General features: G+C 58.1%; 2 protein-coding genes across 7 annotated transcripts; both read left to right on the forward strand.

Moving 5' to 3' along the window:
• The first annotated feature begins 1930 nt into the window (after nucleotides 1–1930).
• PIGV (phosphatidylinositol glycan anchor biosynthesis class V) lies at nucleotides 1931–7774 on the forward strand. Of its 3 annotated transcripts, XM_032132357.1 has the most exons (5): nucleotides 1931–2137; nucleotides 4949–5102; nucleotides 5725–6626; nucleotides 6714–6870; nucleotides 6958–7774. In XM_032132357.1, exons 2-5 carry the CDS (start codon nucleotides 5016–5018, stop codon nucleotides 7252–7254), a joined length of 1443 nt encoding a protein of 480 aa, XP_031988248.1. In that variant the 5' UTR covers nucleotides 1931–2137; nucleotides 4949–5015; the 3' UTR covers nucleotides 7255–7774. The 3 variants fall into 3 exon arrangements, with proteins under 3 accessions (XP_031988248.1, XP_031988245.1, XP_031988246.1); XM_032132354.1 differs by having other exon boundaries at nucleotides 1933–2137; nucleotides 5725–6870; XM_032132355.1 differs by lacking the exon at nucleotides 1931–2137 and adding an exon at nucleotides 2198–2692 and having other exon boundaries at nucleotides 5725–6870.
• A 222-nt stretch (nucleotides 7775–7996) lies between these two features.
• ZDHHC18 (zinc finger DHHC-type palmitoyltransferase 18) lies at nucleotides 7997–20229 on the forward strand. 4 transcript variants are annotated; one of them, XM_032132358.1, is made up of 10 exons: nucleotides 7997–8271; nucleotides 10832–10992; nucleotides 12373–12522; nucleotides 13239–13376; nucleotides 13814–13943; nucleotides 14152–14296; nucleotides 15468–15577; nucleotides 16799–16898; nucleotides 18649–18740; nucleotides 19537–20229. In XM_032132358.1, the coding sequence occupies exons 1-9, from the start codon at nucleotides 8012–8014 to the stop codon at nucleotides 18688–18690; spliced, it is 1236 nt and encodes a 411-aa protein (XP_031988249.1). In that variant the 5' UTR covers nucleotides 7997–8011; the 3' UTR covers nucleotides 18691–18740; nucleotides 19537–20229. The 4 variants fall into 4 exon arrangements, with proteins under 4 accessions (XP_031988249.1, XP_031988251.1, XP_031988250.1 ...); XM_032132360.1 differs by having other exon boundaries at nucleotides 13814–13862; nucleotides 14194–14296; XM_032132359.1 differs by having other exon boundaries at nucleotides 18649–20229.
• The last annotated feature ends 220 nt before the right edge of the window (nucleotides 20230–20449 follow it).

Here is a 20449-nt window from a genome sequence, read left to right on the forward strand (position 1 = left end):
GCTGCCTGGTCTGGCTCCGCTTTCCCCGGTGGAATTTTTCCTTAAGAGCTGCCCAGGCTCGGGGATCTGCAGCAGGAGCTGAAGCTGTGGCCCCCAGGGAGGAGGGAAGGGAGGTAGTTCCTCCCAGCTCTGTAAAATGGAAAATTTTCACTGCCCTCGCATTTTTCACATTTTCTTGGGAGCGTGGCGTGGACTCTCGACTTCCTCCCCTCCTTTCCAGCAGACAGAGCTCCCGGCCCCTCAGCAAACAGCGAACATCCTTTGGATGAGGATCTGCACGTGTTCAGGGCTTTGGAAGTGGGTATTTCACTGAGCCTGAGGCTTTGTCCTCAGTGGATACTGCAAGTAGGGTAGCTAGAACTGCTCTGAGCTCATTAAAGAAAAAGCAGCTTTTTTTAAAGGCAAACGTCATTTTCGTTCAAAAATTCCCCTTGTTTTATCTTCCCAGTCCGCTCCTCGGGAGCTCTCAGTTCCCAGAGCCTTCGCTCCTCAGACTTCAGATTCCTGGGAGTAATTGTGCCAAAATCAAAGAGCCTTTTTCCTGAAAAGTCTTGTCTATCAGCAGGAATGGTGGGAGCTCTTCCTGGCAGGAGAGTCCTTCAAATGGATTGCTTAAAAGACAGGAATGGTGTGGGGCTTCCTTGGCTTTAAAATACGCTGGGAGCCAGATGTGAGATCAGGGCTCTGCTGGACTTTGCTGTTCTGCCACACTCCGTCGATGCAAACCCAGCTTCCTGATAATTCAGTTCTGTATTCCAGGAGTTTTGTTTAACCTGATGAAACGGATGCTGAAGTTTCACTTCTTTTCCTGGACAGAAAGGAGCCATCAGCGAGGTGGAAGCAGGTAACGTGAGCAGCTCGTGTGTGCTTGTGTGGTGGTGGATTTAATCTGGAGTGAATGCTGTGTTGGGGAGGGAAAGGAGAGTCAGGAGTGCTCCTGAAGACCCATTTCACCAGTATTTATACACCCAGCTGAGCCGAGGGGAGTAATTCTGCTCCCCTGCACTTGTGTGGCACAGCCACGGCCACCGTGCGCTTCTGAAACGGTGAAATTCAAGGGCAGAGACGAACAATGAGTGAAATGAGAACGGTGTTCCCAGTATGGCACTGGGAGCGTTCGGGGAGCCATGCCTGCCCTCCGACCCTGCCTGCCTGTAGCTCAAATCCTTGATGCTTTGGGCCTGATTTGTACCCAAATCCTTCCATTCCTACAGGAATTCCTTGAAACACCTTTTTGACCCCCATCACTCTGCCGTTCCCCATTTTTTTTCCAGCGGAGAAAACGTGAGTTCTTCCAAGCCTGATGCCTGGTTAAAAGCACTCAGGGAGTCTCCTTAACGACGCAGCAGCCCGTGATGGTTTCTCCTTCATCCCAGGCTGGATCCGGGCAGGCCCAGACCCTGACAGTTTTTAATCACGGATCTGGCTGGGGGTGAAGCCAAGTTTTCTCCAACGGAAGAGAGGTGGGAGGCAGAGAGAGGCGTTTAACGAACTCCTCTAGGAAAGGAAGGATTTGGGTCCAAAGCATGAAGGATTTTGCATTCTGGCCGCTCTGCCAGGCGCGGCTTGGGAAAGAGGGAAGTCCATGGATGTGGGGGCTGGGGGCAGCCGGGCCCAGCCTGTGCCCCAGAGGGCGCAGCTCCCGCGGGCCCAATGCCCTGCTCAGGTCGGTGTGCTGCTCGCTACTGGCGGGGCAGAGCCCTGGGCCCGTACGGAGCTGTCCCTGGCCCGGTCCCTGGTCCTGGTCCCGGTCCCGGTCCCGGTCCCGGTCCCGGCCGCGTCCCCGCCCGCCCTCAGCAAAGATGGCGCCGCCCGCCCCTTCCCCCCGCGCGCACACGCGCGCGCCGCCGCCACGTGACGCCGGAAGGGGCGCGCCCGGAAGTTGCGCGCGCGCGCGTGGCGGGGGGGGGGAGCGGGCGGCGCGAGGGAGCCGCGCGCTCAGGTGGGGGGGGGGCGGGGCCGCTCCTCCATCCCTCCCTCCGCAAGGGGGCGCTGCGGCACCGGGACCGGCACCGGGATCGGGACGGGGATCGGGATCGGGATCGGGATCGGGACGGGGATCGGGATCGGGATCGGGACCGGGATCGGGGTGTCCCCGCCGCCTTCGGCCCCGGCGCTGGGCGGCAGGAGCCGCACGGTGAGGCCTGGCGGGAGCCAGCGGCAGAGGGCTCGTGTGTCGGGCGCGGGGCCGGGCTGGGGTCGTGAGGGGTTTGTGTCCCCCGCCAGCGCTGTGAGGCCTCGCTGGCGGCACGGGCGATAACGGGGGGGTTTGGAGACGGCCCCGGGACAGCCCCGTGTGCTCAGGGCCCGATTGTTCCGTGTGCCCTCCTGTGTCCGGGCACTCCCAAACACACAGGTCGTAGCTGTCCTTAATCCTGGAAGCAGCCCCACTGTGCACTTCAGCCACCATCCAGCCTCTGCCGAGGCCTCTGCAAGTCACCAGCTTGTCTTGTCTTCGAGGGGAGAGCTCTGCGTCCCCTTCCTGCCCGTGTGGGTTTGGCCATCAGAGAACAGCCACGGCAACAGCCCTGGGGGAGTCCCGGGTCCGGCGGCTCCGCGGGCGAGCGGTGCAGAGCAGGACTTGTCCCGTCCCTGTGGGATGCGGAGCTGCAGCCGAGCCTCGAGCGGAGCGGGCACAGTTGGGTTCTGAACCAGAGCAGATTTAGTTCACCCCTGTGAGCTTCTGCAACAGGTAAAAACACTCCCGTTTGCGTTCAGATACGAGGGAAGCACTGCTGGAGCTGCAGGCTCCGGATGGAACCGGGCAGGAGAGATGGCCGAGAGCTCCCAGGCCCACAGAAACAGCACCAGGCAAACAGGATTTCCAAAATCCTGCTGTATTCCTTTGGCATCCTGGTTAGAAGGGGTTTTAAAACATGTCTGGAGCGTCTCTTGAATCTCACAGCAGGTTGGAGGGGTACCAGGAGGTGCCCAGACTGTGCTGGGATGCAGGCTGGAGCAGGATTCCTTACCCCCGGCAGAAGCTGGCTGCCGGCCGTGCGGAGGAAATGCCTCTGTGGCGAGCGGCTGCTGCCACCGGCTGGTCCCCGGCCCGCACTGCGGCTGCACGGACCCGCCGGATCCCCGCTCCCGTCCTCATTCACCCAGCCTCTGCTCTGTCCCTATTCACATCCCTCTTTCAGCGCTGCTTCCAAACCGTGATTCACATCTGAGAGCAAAGGGAAGCGCAGAACCCAGAGAGGAAAACATCTTTAATTAAGATTTTGCATCTTTTTCTGCTGGAATATTTTTAACACACTTCTGCCTCTCCCTCTCCTTTCTGTGCTTGTGCAGGTGCTCTTTCCCACAGGATTTTTGGGGCAGAGCCATTCCCGATGCTGCGTTCTCTATCCAAACGGGGCTTGTGGGCTGCAGCTCTTTTGTAGGCTTTGCTGTGTTACAAGGTGTGCTGCGTCGTGACAGGAACAGGCTTTTTAAAGCTGCGTGCTTTGAGCTCTCTTGGCACATTCAGGCGAGGCTTTTTCTGTGCTTTTTGAAAAAACTATATTTAAAGTGCCGGGACAATTTTTGCCGCTGTGCTTTAACAGGATTTGCAGCTGTGAATGTGCTTTAAAAGAGTTTACAGCTGGGTTGAAGTGTCCCCTCGCTTAAAATAACGTCACAGCTTCGTGATGCAGGAGAATGTGCCTCCCACCAGTTGCTTTGTGAGTGCTGGGGAGCACAAGGGGAATAGGAGTAACCCTAAAACTTTTATTTGTGGTTAAATAGGAAGCATAACCCTGTGGTTGGAGATTGGAGCTGTCAGTGAGCCAGTTTGGATCTTGGTTTTTGCCTTGCTGAGGATTTGCTCTCTGCCCTCTCATGCAGTTTCAACCTGGTGGGGTTTTTTCTCCACAATGGCAATAGGGAAAGCTCAGTGATTTTAGCTTGTGGAGTGATCGATTTGGGGGTCTCTGTTATAAAGTGCTGGAGCAGAGAGAAGGGCAGGATGTGGTGTCACTGGCACCCAGCGAGAGCTCTGGGCTGTGCGTTTCTCAAACTGAAAAGCAGTTGGTGGCCGGGAAACCAACGGAAGAAATGTTTTATCTTAAAAAGCTGCACAGCAGATCCTGCCCGCTTCCCGTGGCTCGGGGCCAGGGATTCAGAGCTGGGCCACCACGGCACCCAGGACATGCAGAAACTAAACTGGGGAGGCTCCACAAAGAGGTTTGAATCCCTCAGGTGAGGTTTGCAGGGAGGAGGTGGACGGGAGCCACCTCAGCATGTGCAGTGTGCTCGGCAGGCAGGTGCCAGGAGCTTTGCCAAAATACTGGGAAATTGCAGGTGGTGAGGGTGGAGTGGGGCAGAGTTTGTGTCCTGGAGGTGCTGCCTGTGCTGGGGGAAGCTGTGTGCCTGAGTTCCACCTTGCTCTGGCAGAGCTGGTGCCGTGAGCCAGCTGAGTAAATCCATTCTGGGCTTCCCGGGGCAAACATGGAGCAGGAGAGAGGAGGGAGCTCCTGGCAGCACCACCAGCCCCACTCAGCAGCTGCTGACATGGGGGTCACGCTCAGAGTCCACATGAATTCTGTCTCTATTCCAAAAACAAGAGGCTTAAATCCCATTCATTGCACTGGAGCTGGATGTGTGTGAGGATGCCTGGCGCAGCCCTGGCTCCAGCTGCTGGTGTTCTTGCTGAGGCAGCCGAGGAGCCTGTCTGCTCCAGGGATTTACTCGGGCCCGGTGAGGAACAGGGTCAGAGAACACACTATAACCTCTCTCTCAGTGTCTTGGCCAAGGTTAAGAAGTCAGGGATTTTTTCTTTAATAGGAACAATATCAAAGAGGTCTCTGCGTCATCTCCCAGATCCATGATCTTTTCCATACGCGACTTTCCTGTTCACAGAGATTTGCACCCTTTGAAGTGCCTGACTGCAAACAAAGGCGCAACATTCACAGATGAGGCTGAAGCCAGAAATCCCTTTCTTTGTCCTCTCTGTTTACCAACCCAGGTTTCCCAAACTGGAGGGAGAATTCCCCTGGCATCGGTGACCTACTGAGGCGATTCCTGAGCACGGGATGGAGCTGTGGAGCAGGGAGGACCCCCAGCTCCGAGAGGTCGTGTGGTTTGCCGGGCGCTGCCGGGCCCTGGCACTGCTGCTGCAGGCAAGTCTGTCCTCCAGACAGAGAGGCTTTGCTGGGGTTTGCTGCTCCCAGGCTTCTTCCTTCAGTACCCCCTGAGATCCATGAGCTGGCTCTGCACAATGGGGAAATCATCCTCTCCTCTGGAGAGTCAACAGACCATCTGCAGCCACGGGTTTTACTTACAGGTTGCTGTTAAGTAAAGTTGCATAAATGTCCTTGTAACTTGCTGTGTTTTCACGCTGCTGCTGCAAGAGGCTGGTTTGGCTCAAAGCGTGTTTATCCACAGAAAAGGAACAATGATCTCCTCCTGCACGCTCCTCCCAAGTCTTATTTCCAGAGATATTCTGCACTGAGCATGGGAGAGCTTGGTCATGACAGCCAGCACAGAGCCCAGTCATAGCCATGAGCAGCTTTCCCTGGCCAGTTCCTCAGGGCTTCGTGCTGGATCTGTCCCAGAGCATTATTCTGTTCAGATGTAAATACCCCAAAAGGTTGTGTTTGCACCTTTTCAGAACCTCATGGCCATCTGAGGGGGTCTGGCTTCAGTGCCACCCTTACCCCTTGTTTGAACCCCAGGAGTTCTGCCCGGTTCTCTCAGTACCAGAGCACCTCTGCCAGCCTTCATCCCTCTCTTGTCTTCCAGGCTGTGTTTAACCTGCTGATCCCGGATCACTCTGCCGACGCCTTCTCCCCGCCGCGGCTGGGTGCGCCGGGCCCGTGGGACGCGCTGCTGGAGCGGCTGCTGGGCGGGCTGGGCCGCTGGGACGCCGAGCATTTCCTGTTCATCGCCGAGCGCGGGTACCTGTTCGAGCACAACTGCGCCTTCCTGCCGCTGTTCCCGCTGAGCCTGCGGGCCCTGGCGTGCCTGTGGCCCCCGCAGCTGCGGCCCCGCAGCCGCCTGCTGCTCTCGGCCGCGCTGCTGAACTCGCTGCTGTCCGTGCTGGCGGCCGCTGCCCTGTACGCGCTGGGCCGGGCGGTGCTGCGGCGGCGCGGCGAGGCCTTCCTGGCGGCCTTGCTCTTCTCCCTCAGCCCTGCCAGCGTGTTCATGGCAGCTGCCTACTCGGAAAGCATGTTTGCCTTCCTGGCCTTCAGTGCCATGTGGCAGCTGGAGAAGGGGCAGAGCTGGCTCAGTGGGCTGCTCTTCTCCCTGGCTTCTGGGGCCCGTGCCAACGGGCTGATTAACGCTGGCTTCTTCCTCTACTCCCGCAGCAAGGGCTTTGCCCTCCAGCTGCAGGTGGGATCAGCATCCGTAAGGAAGCTCCCTCTGATGTGGAAGCAGGTGCTTAGCCTGGCATCTTCAGCAGCCCTGATGTGTGCCGGAATTTCTCTGCCTTTTGCTTTGTTTCAGTACTATGCCTATGTGAGGTTCTGCAGCCCTGGCACGGGCCTGGGTCAGACCGTTCCCGAGCCACTGCTGCAGCTGGCACGGGACAAGGGCTACCGTGTGGCAGGCATGGATGGGGCTAAACCCCCTTGGTGCTCCCAGCGCTTCCCTGTGGTCTATTCCTATATCCAAGACACTTACTGGAACGTGGGCTTTCTAAGGTACTTTGAGCTCAGACAGCTCCCAAATTTCTTGCTTGCTCTGCCTGTCACCCTTCTGGGCTCATGGGCTGCCTGGACCTATGTCAGCACAAACCCCCGGCACTGCCTGACTCTTGGTCTAGAGAGGAGTAAGAGTGAAGAGAAGGGAAAGCCAAGAGATGGATTTTGTGGCCCTGCTGCCTTCGTGTACGTGGTCCATGCCACGGCCCTGCTGGCATTTGGATTCTCTTGCATGCACGTGCAGGTAGGACACAGGAGGGATTCCTTGTGGGGCTGGGGCAGTGACAGTCACAGCAGTTTGGGTGATTTCTCCTCTGCCTGTTGCCTTCAGGTGCTGACCCGGTTCCTTGGCTCCTCGTCTCCCATCCTGTACTGGTTCCCTGCTCACCTGCTTCAGGAACACGAGCCTTTACTCTGGAGCACAGGGACTGACAATCCAACCTCTGCGAAGCCTCTTCTCAGAACATCTCCCAGTTCCTGTGGGAAGGGGACTCCGGACAACCTCGTCGTGAGGCTGCTGCTGAACTGGCGTTTGATCACGCCCCTCAGCAAGAGCATCCTGGGATTCTTCCTGTGCTACTGGCTGCTGGGACTGATCCTGCACTGCAACTTCTTCCCATGGACGTAGCGGGCTGTGCTGGCACAGACTGGCCGTGGGAGAGGAGCTCTGGTCAGAACTGAAACTCACCTGCTCTAAAAGCCTGACGAGGCTGTGATGACGCTGTTGTTGCAGTTACAAAGGTGTTACTCCTCCGTTACCATGTCCCAGACGGGATGTTCTCCCTGGTGTTATGCTGCAGCATCCTGCCCCGCTCTGCTGTCATTGCTGACAGCCAAAATTCCCGTCACCTGCCCGGGATGGGGAATGCTCCTCGGTTCCTGCATCTCCTGGGGGAGGCTGTAGCAGGCACTGATTTATAGCAGGATCTGTGTGAGGGATTTGGGGATTCCCTGGGATGTGTTGTGGGCACAGCAGTTGGCCAGGGAGGGTGCATCTGCCCTGAGCTGCTCAGACTACTCTGATTCCTTTCCCGTGGTGCCGGCTACAGTTCCAGGCTCCGAGCCAGGCTGGGCAGGGGGCACGGAGGGGGTGGCGGGCGCTGTGTGGGCACATGCACGACCCCAATAAACACGTGAAAGTTACCGGAGAGGCGGCTCAGCCCGCTCTGCCGCGCCGGGATCGGGGCAGGGATCGGGATCGCGGTTGGGATCGGGGCCGAGGTCGGGGCCGGGGTTCGGTCCCGGGGTTCGGTCCCGCTGCCGGTGGGGCGGCGGGGCCGGCAGGGGGCGCTGTGCCGCGGGGCGGGGCCGGGATCGGGGCGGGGCCGGCGGGGCCGGGCCGGGGTTCGGGGCCGGGCCGGGGCTCCGGGCGCCGCGGCGGGGCCATGAAGGACTGCGAGTACCGGCAGATCCCGCCCGGGGCGGCGGCGACGCCGGGCCCGGGCCCGGGCGGGTCGCCGCCCCCCGCGGCCGCCGTTCCCCCGCGGGCCGGAGCGGCGCGGCGGCCCCGCAGGAAGTGGGAGGTGTTCCCGGGCCGCAACCGCTTCTACTGCGGCGGCCGCCTCATGCTGGCGCGGCACAGCGGCGTCTTCGCCCTCACGCTCGGCCTCATCCTGGCCACCAGCGGCCTCTTCTTCGCCTTCGAGTGAGTCTGGGGCCGGCGGGGCTCGGGCCCCCCTCCGCCGCGGCACCGGGACCCCAGAGCCGTGCGGGGTCTGTGCCTCGGGTCCTCCCCTTGGGGCTCCGAGCAGCGCCTGTCCCCCTCCTTAAGCCCCTCCTTTTGGGGGAGCCGGGGTTAGCTGGCAACCCACGCTGGCCCCCGTGCTGGGAGGGGGTGGGCTGGGGGCCATCTTCCCCCCGTGGGATTCCCGGTGTTCCTCCCTTCTCCCCGCTGCCCCCCGAGCCCTTTCCCACGGTACAGGCCCCAGACCCCCTTTGCAGGCAGTCACTGCCCCATCACCTGTCCCCAGGTGTGTTTATGAGGGGCAGGGGTTGTTCTGCACTTTGTTTGCTCTGTCTGGCCCCAGGAAGGGGTTTAACATGCCCCCAGGATGCCCCCCCGGCCTCTAAATGCAGCCCCCAAGTCTCCCCTCTTGCTCCCAAGAAGAGAATTGGCCCAGAATTGCAGCCGGGAAACCCCCAAGGCTCGTGGGCTTTGTCCACCACTGGGATCTAGGAACAGTGTTTCTAAATGGTGACACGCCTCGGGGTCCCACGTCCAGGGTCTGCACTGGAGCTCGGCCCCCCCTGTGCAGCGGAGTCTGGGGAGGAGGGAGCGGCATCTCCCCAGGCCCCTTTCCTTTGGAAAGCTGGTCCAGGGAAGCTCCCTGCTCCTGCAGCCTGAGAGAGGGGAGAGCCAGGAGCATCCCGTTGTGTCCCGAGCTGCCCTGGGGAGCTGGGGAAGGATCACCGTGGGTTCCTGACACCTCGGAGGGTTCTGATGTCCTGCTTCTGTTTCTGTCCCGGGAGGGATGGGAGCCGCTTTTCCCTGGAGCGGGGGGCCACGCCTGCCTTTGGATCACGGCGTTATCCCTGCAAGTGTCGGAGTAAAGCTGCCCGAGCCTGCTGGTGGGGAGATGAAAGTATTTGATCGGATTAGAGGTTCTGAGAAGTCAGATGAGCTGAAAAGGACAGGCAGCTGTGGGAAACAGACACAGCATCCCGATGGAAAAACCCCTTTCTCAGCATCATCCACGCCCTGACAGCTCTCTCTGCCCGGGCTGGGGCTGACGGGCAGCTCAGCACAGTAACGGCTTTGTGTGGCCAGGCAGAGAACCCAGGACATCTGCTCTGCCTCCCTTCTTGCCGAGTCACTCTCTCGAGTTTGAAGATGCCCTGGGGCTCTCCAAGTTGTTATTTTAGCAGGATGCCTCTGTTGCACAGGCTGCAATTTGCTGGTTGACAGCAAATGCATCTTGCCTGTGTCTGCACTTCATGGTTTCTATGGGAAAACCTGGCACAGGGTGCCCAGAGCAGATTTGGCTACCCCTGGATCCCTGGAAGTGTCCAAGGCCAGGTTGGACATCGGGGCTTGGAGCAACCTGCGATACTGGAAGGTGTCCCTGCCCATGGCAGGGGTGGAATGAGATGGGCTTTAAGGTCCTTTCCGTCCCAAACCATTTGGGGATTCTATGATTTATGTGATTTCTTGTTCCCTGAGGGGGCAGAGTGGGCTCTGGAGGTTCTCCCAGGAAAGAGGTGACAACAAGCTCACGTCTCTCCTTTCACAGACCTTTCTGTTGGTGACTGAGGGGCTCAGGCTTGGACTGAAGGGGTTTTGTTGCTCCGTGGCTGCTTTGTTCTGGACAGCTGAGCTGGAGAGGTGAAACAAAAGTTGCTTAATCCTCTCAGAGTGCTGCAGAGCCTGAGCACTGCCTGCAGCTGTCACGGCTGGGGCAGCCTGTCCTGTGCTGATCAGTCCTCTGCAGGAGTGGACAGTGGCTCTGTGTGTGCAGGGCTGTGTCCTCTGCTGTCCTCAGCTGCCACCTGCGGGTACCGGAGCTGCCCTGGTGTGGGGTGTGATCACACCGGTCCCCGTCTATGGAAAAACAGCCCCAGGTCAGCTGCTGAGGTGCCTGGTGGCTTTGTCACAGCACCCGATGCTGGGAGGTGTCCTCAGCCAAACATCTGGCATGCCCTGAAGGGCACAGAGTCATCCAGAGGCAGCAAAGCTGTTGAATCAAAGCCAAGTCCATGCGCTGGACCCAATGGGATCCTGGTCACGGCGATTCTGATCCCTGCACAGCACAGGGTGTTGTTCCTGTGTTCTTGGTGCTGCTGTTGTAGAGGTGACCAGGCTTTGGGGCAGCTGGTGGGTTTTTGAGATGTGGTTCTGGGACTGCAGAAGATCAAAGAGGTTGTGTGCAGGGCCCTGGGTGTGTCTTGGTGCCTCAGACCCCCTCTTCCCAGTTCCACTCCAGTGTTTTAGGAGCTGGCTCTTGCTGTTCATAGACTCAGAATATCCTGGGCTGGAAGGGACCCACAAGGATCATCGAGTCCAACTCCTGGCTCTGAACAAGACACCCCCAAAAAGGTTGATAACCCCCAAAGGTTGATGCCTCCAAAAAGGTTGTTGACCCACAAGGCTCCACAAAGCAACAGTGCTTGAGCCCGCTACTCCATGGCAGTTTGTGGTGTGATGTTCCAGCTGACAGTGGGCCTGTGCAATGATTGATAACAATTCCATTTCATTTATCTTTTAACAGCTGCCCCTTCCTTGCCAGTCACCTGACCCTGGCCATCCCCATCATCGCCGCCGTCCTCTTCTTCTTTGTCATCAGCTGCCTGCTCCAGACGAGCTTCAGAGACCCAGGAATCCTGCCCAGAGCCACCCCCAGTGAGGCTGCAGACCTGGAAAAGCGAATTGGTGAGAGCTCTGACCCCTCTCCTGTGTTTGGTTCTGTGCATGGCTCTGTGTGTGTCTGTGCACCTTTCAGGCTCAGTGAGGCCCCTTTTTTTGGGTCTTGGCTCCTTAAGGTTTGTCCAGGGGGGAGAAGAATCCAGAGTATCAGACTGTGAGGCTTGACAGTGTTCACCAGTCGTGGTGAGAGGTGCAACAAGCTCCTCTGGCACAGCAGGCAGTGCCTCAGAGAGGATCTGCAGAGCAGCTCAGGTGCTTTTTGTTCCCGTTCAGTCCCAGCGCTTTCCCAGGCAGCAGAGTTGAAGGATAATTAATGCTTTTTGATACTGTGATTTGCCATTGAGCCTGCTGTGCTGCAGGGTGTTCTTTAGAGTAGGCTAATGTTTGTCCTCTTCCAAAAACTGCTCTGTCACGCTGGTTTGGGGACAGCCAAGGAGATGTTTGCATCCAGGAGCTGTGGACCTCGTTGATGTGACAGGTTGTAATAAATGCTTTAGTGGAGCTGATGGGAGACAGCTTGAATCTGTCCCACGGAAGACAGATGCAAGGCAGTAATTCTACATCTGACTTTAAAAATGGTTTTTAAATATCCCCAGAGTGGTGATCCATGTTTCTATTTATAAGGGCCTAAAGCAGTAATCTGGCTGCAGATGCTGCCTGATGTGCCAGCTGTTACTGTTAATATAATCCACTTTTTATCCTCTTAACATGCTCACGGTTGCATCACTATTTTCAAAGAATTCCTCACAGTTGGAAAGGTACTTTTTAGGGAGTGACTTAAAGGAATAACCCCCAAAACTGCCGACGTGACACAGTGGGTTCCCAGCTTTTGCTGTGCACGGGAACAGTCTCCAGTCCCCAGGGAATAATGCAATGCCAGCACACACGGATGTAACTTGCAGTGTCCCTAAAAATCCTCCGTTTAAACCTGGAGGAGGAGGAATCCCTGGAGGCTGTGGGGTGACAGGCGGTGGCAGGGATGCTCCTGCCAGGGCCACCCAGGTTCCTGTCACAGCAGAGGCAGAGCCACACGTGCATTGACAGCCTGTGTTGCTGTTGTGACCCGCTGGACACGCAGAGATGAGCTGCTGTTCCTGGGCTGCTGCTTTACACTCATTATTTATAAATTACTTGACGTTCCCACAGCGCTGGGCACTTACTGCTTCCTCTTGGCATCCCAGCAGCGTTGCCACTGAACAAAGACAGGCCATAAATAATGCTGCGAGGAGCTGACTGGAGCTCTTGGCTGCCCACCCTGCAACAAATCCTGTCTTGTCTTCTGTTCAAGCCAGGAGAGCATGTGCCAGCCCCTGCTCCGGCTAGGAGGCAGCTGGGGGTGACACAGGGGTGACACAGGGGTGTGAGTGCCCCTCCTTGTCCTTGCAGACAGCATGGGCAGCTCCACGTACCGTCCCCCGGCCCGCACCATGGAGGTGGTGATCAACAAGTACGTGGTGAAGCTCAAGTACTGCTACACCTGCAAGATGTTCCGGCCCCCGCGCACCTCCCACTGCAGCGTCTGCGACAACTGCGTCGGTGAGGGGGCACGGGGCTGGGTGTGAGGGGAAATGTGGTCAATAATAGGATATCCTGAGCTGGAAGGGGCCCACAGGGATCATTGATCCAGCTCTTGGCCCTGCACAGACACCCCAACAATCCCAGCCTGGGCATCCCTGGCAGCGCTGTCCAAACGCTCCTGGAGCTCTGGCAGCCTCGGGGCCGTGCCCATTCCCTGGGGAGCCTGGGCAGTGCCCAGCAGCCTCTGGGGGAAGAAGTTTTTCCCAATATCCAGCCTGACCCTCTCTTGACCCAGCTCCAGCCATTCTCTCAGGTCCTGTCACTGATCCTGTCACTTGTGTTCCTGGACAGATTTTTGCTTCTCCTGAAGAATTATAAAAGAAGATACTGGGTGGGCTGTCTCCTTTGCATTTAAATTCAAAGCAGCACCAGTGCAGTGGCTCAGGGCAAGGGGCAGCACATCCAAGACTCCATGGCTCTCTTTTCCCCAGTTATGGGAGGAGGGTTCTGGAAAATGCAGTTCCACAAGCACGAGGTTTGCAGCGGGCTCCTCGATGCGTGTGGCCTGGCTGTCCCCAGGCTGGTACAGACACCACGGAAACTCTGTGCCTCTGGACTCGAGGTGGAGGGGGAAGATGGGTTTGCAGCTCCTCATTCTGGGAGGCTGAGTAGAGTCTGCTCTGTGTTGGGTGCGAGGTGGCAGGAGCCCCCCTCACCACAAGCCTTCGTTCCAGAGAGATTCGATCACCACTGCCCCTGGGTGGGCAACTGCGTGGGGAAGCGCAACTACCGCTACTTCTACGCCTTCATCCTGTCCCTGTCCTTCCTCACCGCCTTCATCTTCGCCTGTGTCGTCACCCACCTCACCCTGCGTAAGTCCCCGGCCTGGAGGGGCTGTGGTGCTCCCAGCACAGCTCTGGGTCACTGCTCCTGTGGGACACAGCACGGCAAGGGTCTGGGTGGGTCACAGCAGGTGAGGGATTAAAGGGTCCCAGACATGAGGGAGCCCCTGATCCAGCTGCATCTCGCTGCAGAGGGACTTTGGGGGCTGGGGATGGGATTTTCTTGCCCAGAGCAGATGAGCTGGTGGTGCATCCACCCTTCCCCTGGCAGGGAAGGTGACTTTCCCACCACCCCCAAAGCTCCCGGAGCCGTATCCGTGCACTGACGTTTCTGCAGCGTTCCAGACTGCAGATGTTCCTCAGGCACATCCTCAGACACATCCACACGGCCCACGGGGGTGGAGTTCTGGCTGGAGGGGCAGGGCTGCCTGCTGGCATGCCGTTCCTTGTTGTATTTTGCTTTGCAGGCTCTCAGAGGGATGGGTTCCTGGCCACTCTGAAGACAACCCCTGCGAGATATCCTTCTGCTGGCAGCAGCTGCTCGGGGTGCCCAGCACCACTAATCACTAACAGAGAGGGGCCAGGAGCTCTTTGCAGGTCACCCTGGTGTCCTTTCCTCAAATTAATTTAGCCCCCTGGCTACCTGGGACTAAGGGTGGGTGACAAAGTTGTTTCCCAGTTCGCAAGTTGAGGTGAAAAAGGAAGAGCTGGAGCAGGCTGTGCCTTGGTGGATCCCTGCGGACCAGCTCGGGGAACGGGAAGCTTGCCCAAACCTCACCAAACAGTCCTCTGCCTCTCCTTGCAGGATGATTTTGTTCCTTGAGACTTCCTTGACTTTTGTTTTCACTGTGCTGGAGCTGGTGATTTGTTTTTTCTCAGTCTGGTCTATTCTGGGCCTCTCAGGTTTTCACACTTATTTAGTCGCCTCCAACCTGACGACGAATGAAGATGTAAGTACCTGGGTGCTTGTCCTGCTGCCAGGCTGTCCATGGCCCATCCTGAGCAGGTTTTCAGGGAACTCTTGGCTTCCTCAGTGCAGTGTTTCACTGCCTGTGACAGCCCAGTGCAGAGCAAACTGCCTGTGCCCACAGCTGCACTTCCAGGTGGCTGAGTTAGAACCATCACGTGTGTGTTTTTTCCAGTCTGTTTGTGGCCTTGCTTAAAATTAGGAGTTCTGAGATTAAAAAGCCCAGAGGTGTATTTGGGTGTGAGCTTGGTGATCTGAATTCAGCATCCCGTGTAACCACGGGTTTCCTCTGGGACCCTGGGCCAGTCCCTTTGTGTCTGGCAGTTCCTCATCTCTAATAAGCAAATGATGCACAGACATCTGATGAGATTTACCTTCAAATCTGGGGTGTGCACAGACTCCAAAGACCAAATGAGTGCCCCGAGTGGGGCAGATTGTATGAAGAAGCAGGATCTGTCTGATCCTTGGAATCAAAATTCACCCTTCAGGCCAGAAGTACCTGTAATCCTTGCTGGGATCTTCCAGCACTGCAGAAGACATGTTTGCATCCTTTTTCTTTTTTGCCTTTTCCCCTTTCCCCTCCACCTTACATCCAGAGGTGTGGCAGAACTGCTCAGGGCTGTGTGAGTGAAGCTCAGTTTGTACCCCAGCACTGAGACCACCAGTGGCCCGTTGCCTCTCTGGCCTGGTTGCCCATGGCTCCAGCCTTCTGCTGCAGCTGGGGAGAGGAAGTAAAACAAGAGGAGGAAATGTGCTGGTAAATGCTGGTAATGGTTCAGTGCAGCCCGGGCCAGGTGTGGCAGCTGCCCACCCGCCTGTGCCACACGTGGTTTCAAAAGCAGAGCCCGGGCAGCTGCTGGGCTGGGGACAGAGGAGCCTCTGGGCTGGGAATCCCCTCGCTGTTTGTTCAGCCTGAGGGACCCAGGAGGGACCACGAGCTGCTCTGATGGGCTGCCAGCCTCGGAGAGCACGAGGGGAGGAGGAGGACGGGGCTGGTGTGTGGTGACAGTGGTGGCAGTGACACGTTGCTGTGCAGCACTTGGAGGGCACAGCTTGGGGGCTCCCAACCTCCCACCCCTGCAGCAAGGATCCATTACCATGTCACTGCCTGCTCTCGCATCCTTCCCCTCCTAACCTGTGTCCATCCCTTTCAGATCAAAGGGTCCTGGTCAAACAAGAGGGGCTCGGAGTTTGCCAATCCCTACAGCCATAAAAGCATCCTCACAAACTGCTGTGCAGTGCTGTGTGGACCGTTCCATCCCAGGTAAGAGACCTCCAGGCACTGGGAATTGCATCCTGCTGTGGGAGGGGGGCCTTGGGAAGGACAGATCTGTCGTGGTCCACGTCAGCACAAACACATGTGCTCTGATGGTGAGGAGGAGAGCTTCCCACTCTGCAGAGAAAGGCTGGAGATGGATGAGTAGGAGATGAGCTGTGTTGGAACGTGATGAGTTTGGGGCACTTGTAGTTGTTTAACGGAACTTGGAGGTAAGACAAACCCTGCAGTTGGATGAGGGGAAGAACAGCACCAAAGGATTTGGCAGCAGATGGTCAATACCAGTACAGGCACTTCTGGTCCCCGTGGCCAGGGTTGGAATGAGGTGATCTTTGAGGTCCCTTTCACCCCAAACCATTCCACGATTCTGTGATTCTTGGCACATTTTTGCTCCTGTACTCTGAGGCTTGAGCCTCGTGGCAAACAGCCAAGGGAGATCCACACCAGGCAGGGCAGAGACCCTCAGGGCTTCACCAGCACTGAGGTCTCCAGGGATGCTCGGTATCCCCCGCCAAAGGCTCTTCCCTGGCTGCGAGTGTCCCTGAGCACAGGACAGCTGCAGCTTCGTCACAAGGTGGTGCAGTTGGCCAGAGTCAGGCCCTGCTCTGCTCCTCGCTGGAGCTCAGCACCTGCCTTGGAGCTCCCAGCCTGTCCTGGGAATGTGGGGATCCCAGGAGGATCCAGTTTGGAGTCGTGAAGCAGCTCGGTGGTGCTAACTTGGTGTAACAGCAGCAGAGTAAAGCGTGGTTTGTATTTTATATCTGACCCTGCTCCCTGAAGTGTCCCCAGGCTTTTTGTTGGGTTCAGAGGTGCCAAAATGCGGTGCTGCCATTCCAAGCTGGTCAATCTGTGCATTCAGGGAGCCAGGCTGGGAGGCTGTGGGGAGAACAGTGTTTTATTCCAGTTTGTTCCTCTTTAATGTTGGTTTCATGTTGTGAAGCCCTTTGGCCAGTTCCCCTTTGAGTCTGTGGTGGCCCAGAGCTCCCTGTGGCTCGGGCTGGCCTGTGGCTTGTAAGACAGGTGGGCGGCTCATGGGATGGGCCTGTGGCTCATGGGACGGGCCTGTGGCTCTTGCTGGGCAGGAGCCCCATGCTCCAGCATCCTGCCTGTGCTGTGCTCAGCAGCTCCCAGGAGAGTCTTCCCTGTGACCTGTGAGCTCCCAGTTCCAGTCTTTGTTCCCTGAACTCCTTTTCCCTTCCTGTTTTCCAGTTTGATAGACAGAAGAGGATTTATCCAGCCAGATATCGGGACCCCGTCCAGTCCCAAGAGCGAAATCCCTTCCTTTGGAGCCAAAACTGACACCAGCATGGTAGGAGGCATTCCCTAGCAGTGCTGTGATGTTCCCAGTGCCTGCTGTGCCTGCACCTTGCTCCAGCCAGTTCCTTCCCCTGTCACGTCCCCGGCCTCAGGAGGGACAGCCCTGGGACCCAGAGCTGCCAAGGACTCGAGCCATGTGTTGCCTTCTTTTTTTACATTTATTTATTACTTTTTGTTTATTTGTTTCACTGTGACGTGGCCTGTCAGGGGGTTTGCCTGAAAGAGCCCGACAGCTCATGGGACCCTTGGACTGGTGCTGGAAGCAGGGGGATCCCTGGGGAGCCCCCAGGCCCCTGAGCTCCAGGGGATCTCTGTGAATCCTGCTGGGAATCATGAGGTGGGCCAAGGTGGGAGGTGGGCACTGTGTCCCTGTTGTCTGCATGAACACATCCTGCTCCCTGTGCCCACCTGGAAGGGCTGCTCTGTCTCTCAGGCTGGAGCAGCTTCCCCTCTCCAGAAGCTGCTGTGCCTTGGTCAGTTGGGCTGTCCAGCTGGGAGGACTCTGGCTCCCAGCAGAGCTGGGGCAGGTGAGGCTGTCCTGGGTGATCCCTGCTGGTCCCGTTTCTGGCTGGTTGCTGGGGGGGGCTGTGTTTTGGCCCTGCCAGTTGGTCAGACACGTTCTGCAGCAAGGACACAAGTCGGGGACCCCTCCTCTAATGGGGAAGAAGAAACACTCTGTGCTCTGTGACTCTCCTGAGATGCAGGTCACAGCTACAGGGGTCAGGTTTGGGAACTGGAGCTTCCCTGGGTTGTGCCCGGACTTCAGGAGACCAAAAGGCAACGGAAAAGTGTGTGAATTCCTGAGGGTCACACCCTTCCCAGGTGGAGTTTCACAGAGGAAGCAGCGAGAGGGTGCTGGTCTCCAATAAGCTCATGGTGTGCTCTTGGTTTGGGTCTCTGAACAGCAGAGTGTCCCCAGGGCTGTCCCCAGTGCCCTGGGAGCCATTCCAGCTGCTCACCCATGAGCACCCAGCCAGCCAGCTCTGTGTCCCTGGGGCGAAGGGAGAGTCACAAACCTTGTAGCAATACTTGAATCGTGTTATTAAAAGCTGCTGGATATTTTTGCACAATTTGTAGGACTTTTTTTCTACGTAGAACGTTTTCTATCCTGCGCAGGGAGCGTTGTGCACGTTGGCACCAGGGCAGAGGCTCACAGTGCCGAGCTGCTGTCAGGTTTCCTTGGATCAGACAGACCAGTTTCAACCTCGGGCAGGGGCAGCAGGTTTTGGGGGGCAGCCCAGCCCCCCTGAGTTCACCAGCATCATGCTTTGTACTCTCTGAGTGCCTGTGCCAGGGGGATGGCAGAGGAGCAGTGAGGAGGGGGTTACCAGGGGCCAGACTCCTTCCTGTTTTTATTTAAACCAGTTTCCTTTGTTACTCAATAAAATTCTATTTTTAAAGAGTTAACTGCTTGGATGATTATTTTCCTCCTTGAAGACAGAAGAGGGCGGGTGTGTCCTGGTGTTTGGCATCTCTCAGGTGCCAGCTGGACTCTGTTAGGCTCAGGCCTCACCTGGAAGCTCCTGCCACGAAGGATGAGCAGAGGCTGGTGCTGCTGTGACTCTTGCTGGAGTGAAGGGATTTTGCTGTCCCACATTTCCAGGCTGGGCAGGGGCTCATCCCCTCCCCACTGTTGTCACCTCAGTGTCCTTTCCCCAGCTGAGATCTGTGCTCCCTGTCTGTGCCAGCCCCTCGGGCCCCGTGCCAGGTGTGAGGTGCATAACCTCTGGTGTCTTCCCCAGGAGGATGCCTGCCAGGACTTTGCCATTTCCTGCACAGCCTGACGGGATTTGCCCTTCCTCGGATGTTTGCCCCGATTTCTGAGGGTTGCCTGGTAAGAAAGTGCTTTCTTCTCCCTGTCACCCACTCGAGCCATCCATCTCATCTCCACTGCATGACAGCTCTGTCCTCGGAGCCCATCGCCCCCAGCTGTGCTGACATCCGTGTGCCCCATCCATCCCACCAGGATCCCACCGGCACGGGGGCAGGGTCCCAGGGCTGGGAGGGTGAGGAGGCACCTGAAGGCTTTGCCAGAACAGGATGGGTTTGGTTTCCCCCGGCTCTGTGCTGGGCTTGGCATGGGCTGGAGCCACCCAGTCTGCATGGGGACACGTGTGGGACCCGGGTGGGAGCCGTGTGGCCGGGGATGGCAGAGGGTTCTGGAGCCTGGGGCTGGCTGGAGCACAGCCTGCAGTGGCCGTGTGAGGAGACCCCGGCCAAGGCAGAGATTCCGTGTTGGAGGGAGCTGTGGCCTGGACAGGGCTGGCCCCTGTACCCCCATTCCTGACCCGTTCTGTGGCTCAGGTGACCCCTCTGCCCATTTTCCTCTCTGCAACACCTGGTTCCTCCTCCTGTGGCCGAGGTAAGTTCCTTCAGGGCATGTCGGTGACCTGTGTCACCCGTGGGCTGTGGAGCTGCCCCTCTGCCCCCCCCCTGCAGCACCCCATGAGCTCCTTGAGCCTCGGGGCAGGGATGGAGCCCCTTCCTCCCTTTGTCCCAGCGTGTTCCCGCTCTGCCAGCGAGCCTGGGTGCTCCGCCCTGCTCCCGCTGCTCCTCACTCCTCCGTTTCTGGCACTAACGCTCTCCTTCTCTTCCTCCCCTCTCCTCTTCCTCGCTCTGGGTGGATCCAGTGCCACGAGCCCCAGCAGCCTCTGCCTCTCGTGGAGATCCCACGGGAGCCGAGCCCACAGCCATGACCACCTCGAGTGCCTCCGCTCGCCAGGGCTGCGCCTTCCTCCCTCCCCCAGAGCGGGGGGAAGCGGCCGCGGCACGGAAAAGCTTTTCCAGCCCCCTCCGGGAGCCGGGACAGGCGTCCCGCGGGCTCGGAGCTCGAAGCCATACAGCCACCCCAACAACGAGTGCAATAACCGGAGTTCCTGCTGTCTCCCGCCGCTGGACGGACCCCGAGGCCGCTGGTGGCTCCCCGTGGCCACCGGCTGGACACTCAGTGACGGTGTCTGCCCGCCATAGATGCTGGAATGTCGTGGTTGGCATTCCAATGAGATTTTGGAAGGAGCAGGATCACTCCAGAGCGTTTACAGCCAAGCCAGGGGCACCACACAACCCCCCCAGCCCCTCCGAGCCGTGTCCGTGCGCTGGAGGACTCTCCCCATGGGAATTCATTCCTGGTCAGTTTATCCCTGCAGCCCCCCGGGCCAGCTCCCCCCTGCCAGCCTCATCTCAGCACGGCTCTGGTTTTAGGGGAAGGGGTTCCAGCCCCGCAGCACCTTGAGCAGCCAGGCCTGCCCCAGCCGTGTAGGATTCACCATGTATTTATGCCTTTTACTTTTGTAACAAAATGAAAGTTTCTCCTATTTACTCTACGCTGGTGTCTGGCTCTGCTCCGCTGGTGGAGGGGAACGGCTCCTGCCTGGGCAGGCCCGAGCAGGGAGCCAAGGGAAGACACTGAGGGCTGGCACCGCTTTGCCATCGGCCGTGTGGCCATGGGGATGGGAGCCAGGAGCTTCCCACACTGGGCTGCGGCACAGTTTGGGGCCGGTCTCAGCCATCCGTGGCTCTGCACCCTCCTGTGCAGGGGGAAGG

This window comes from Corvus moneduloides, chromosome 23 (assembly GCF_009650955.1).
Source record: "Corvus moneduloides isolate bCorMon1 chromosome 23, bCorMon1.pri, whole genome shotgun sequence".
In the NCBI taxonomy this organism is placed as follows: domain Eukaryota; kingdom Metazoa; phylum Chordata; class Aves; order Passeriformes; family Corvidae; genus Corvus; species Corvus moneduloides.

Excerpts from the sequence above, each read along its gene's own strand:
- PIGV (XM_032132354.1), top strand. The coding sequence starts at position 5,016 with ATGGAGCTGTGGAGCAGGGAGGACCCCCAGCTCCGAGAGGTCGTGTGG. Across the intron at positions 5,103-5,724 it reads CCCTGGCACTGCTGCTGCAG|GCTGTGTTTAACCTGCTGAT; the intron begins GCAAGTCTGTCC and ends CTTGTCTTCCAG. Across the intron at positions 6,871-6,957 it reads TCTCTTGCATGCACGTGCAG|GTGCTGACCCGGTTCCTTGG; the intron begins GTAGGACACAGG and ends TGTTGCCTTCAG.
- ZDHHC18 (XM_032132359.1), top strand. The coding sequence starts at position 8,012 with ATGAAGGACTGCGAGTACCGGCAGATCCCGCCCGGGGCGGCGGCGACG. Across the intron at positions 13,377-13,813 it reads CGTCACCCACCTCACCCTGC|GCTCTCAGAGGGATGGGTTC; the intron begins GTAAGTCCCCGG and ends TTTGCTTTGCAG. Across the intron at positions 13,944-14,151 it reads GGGCCAGGAGCTCTTTGCAG|GATGATTTTGTTCCTTGAGA; the intron begins GTCACCCTGGTG and ends CTCTCCTTGCAG.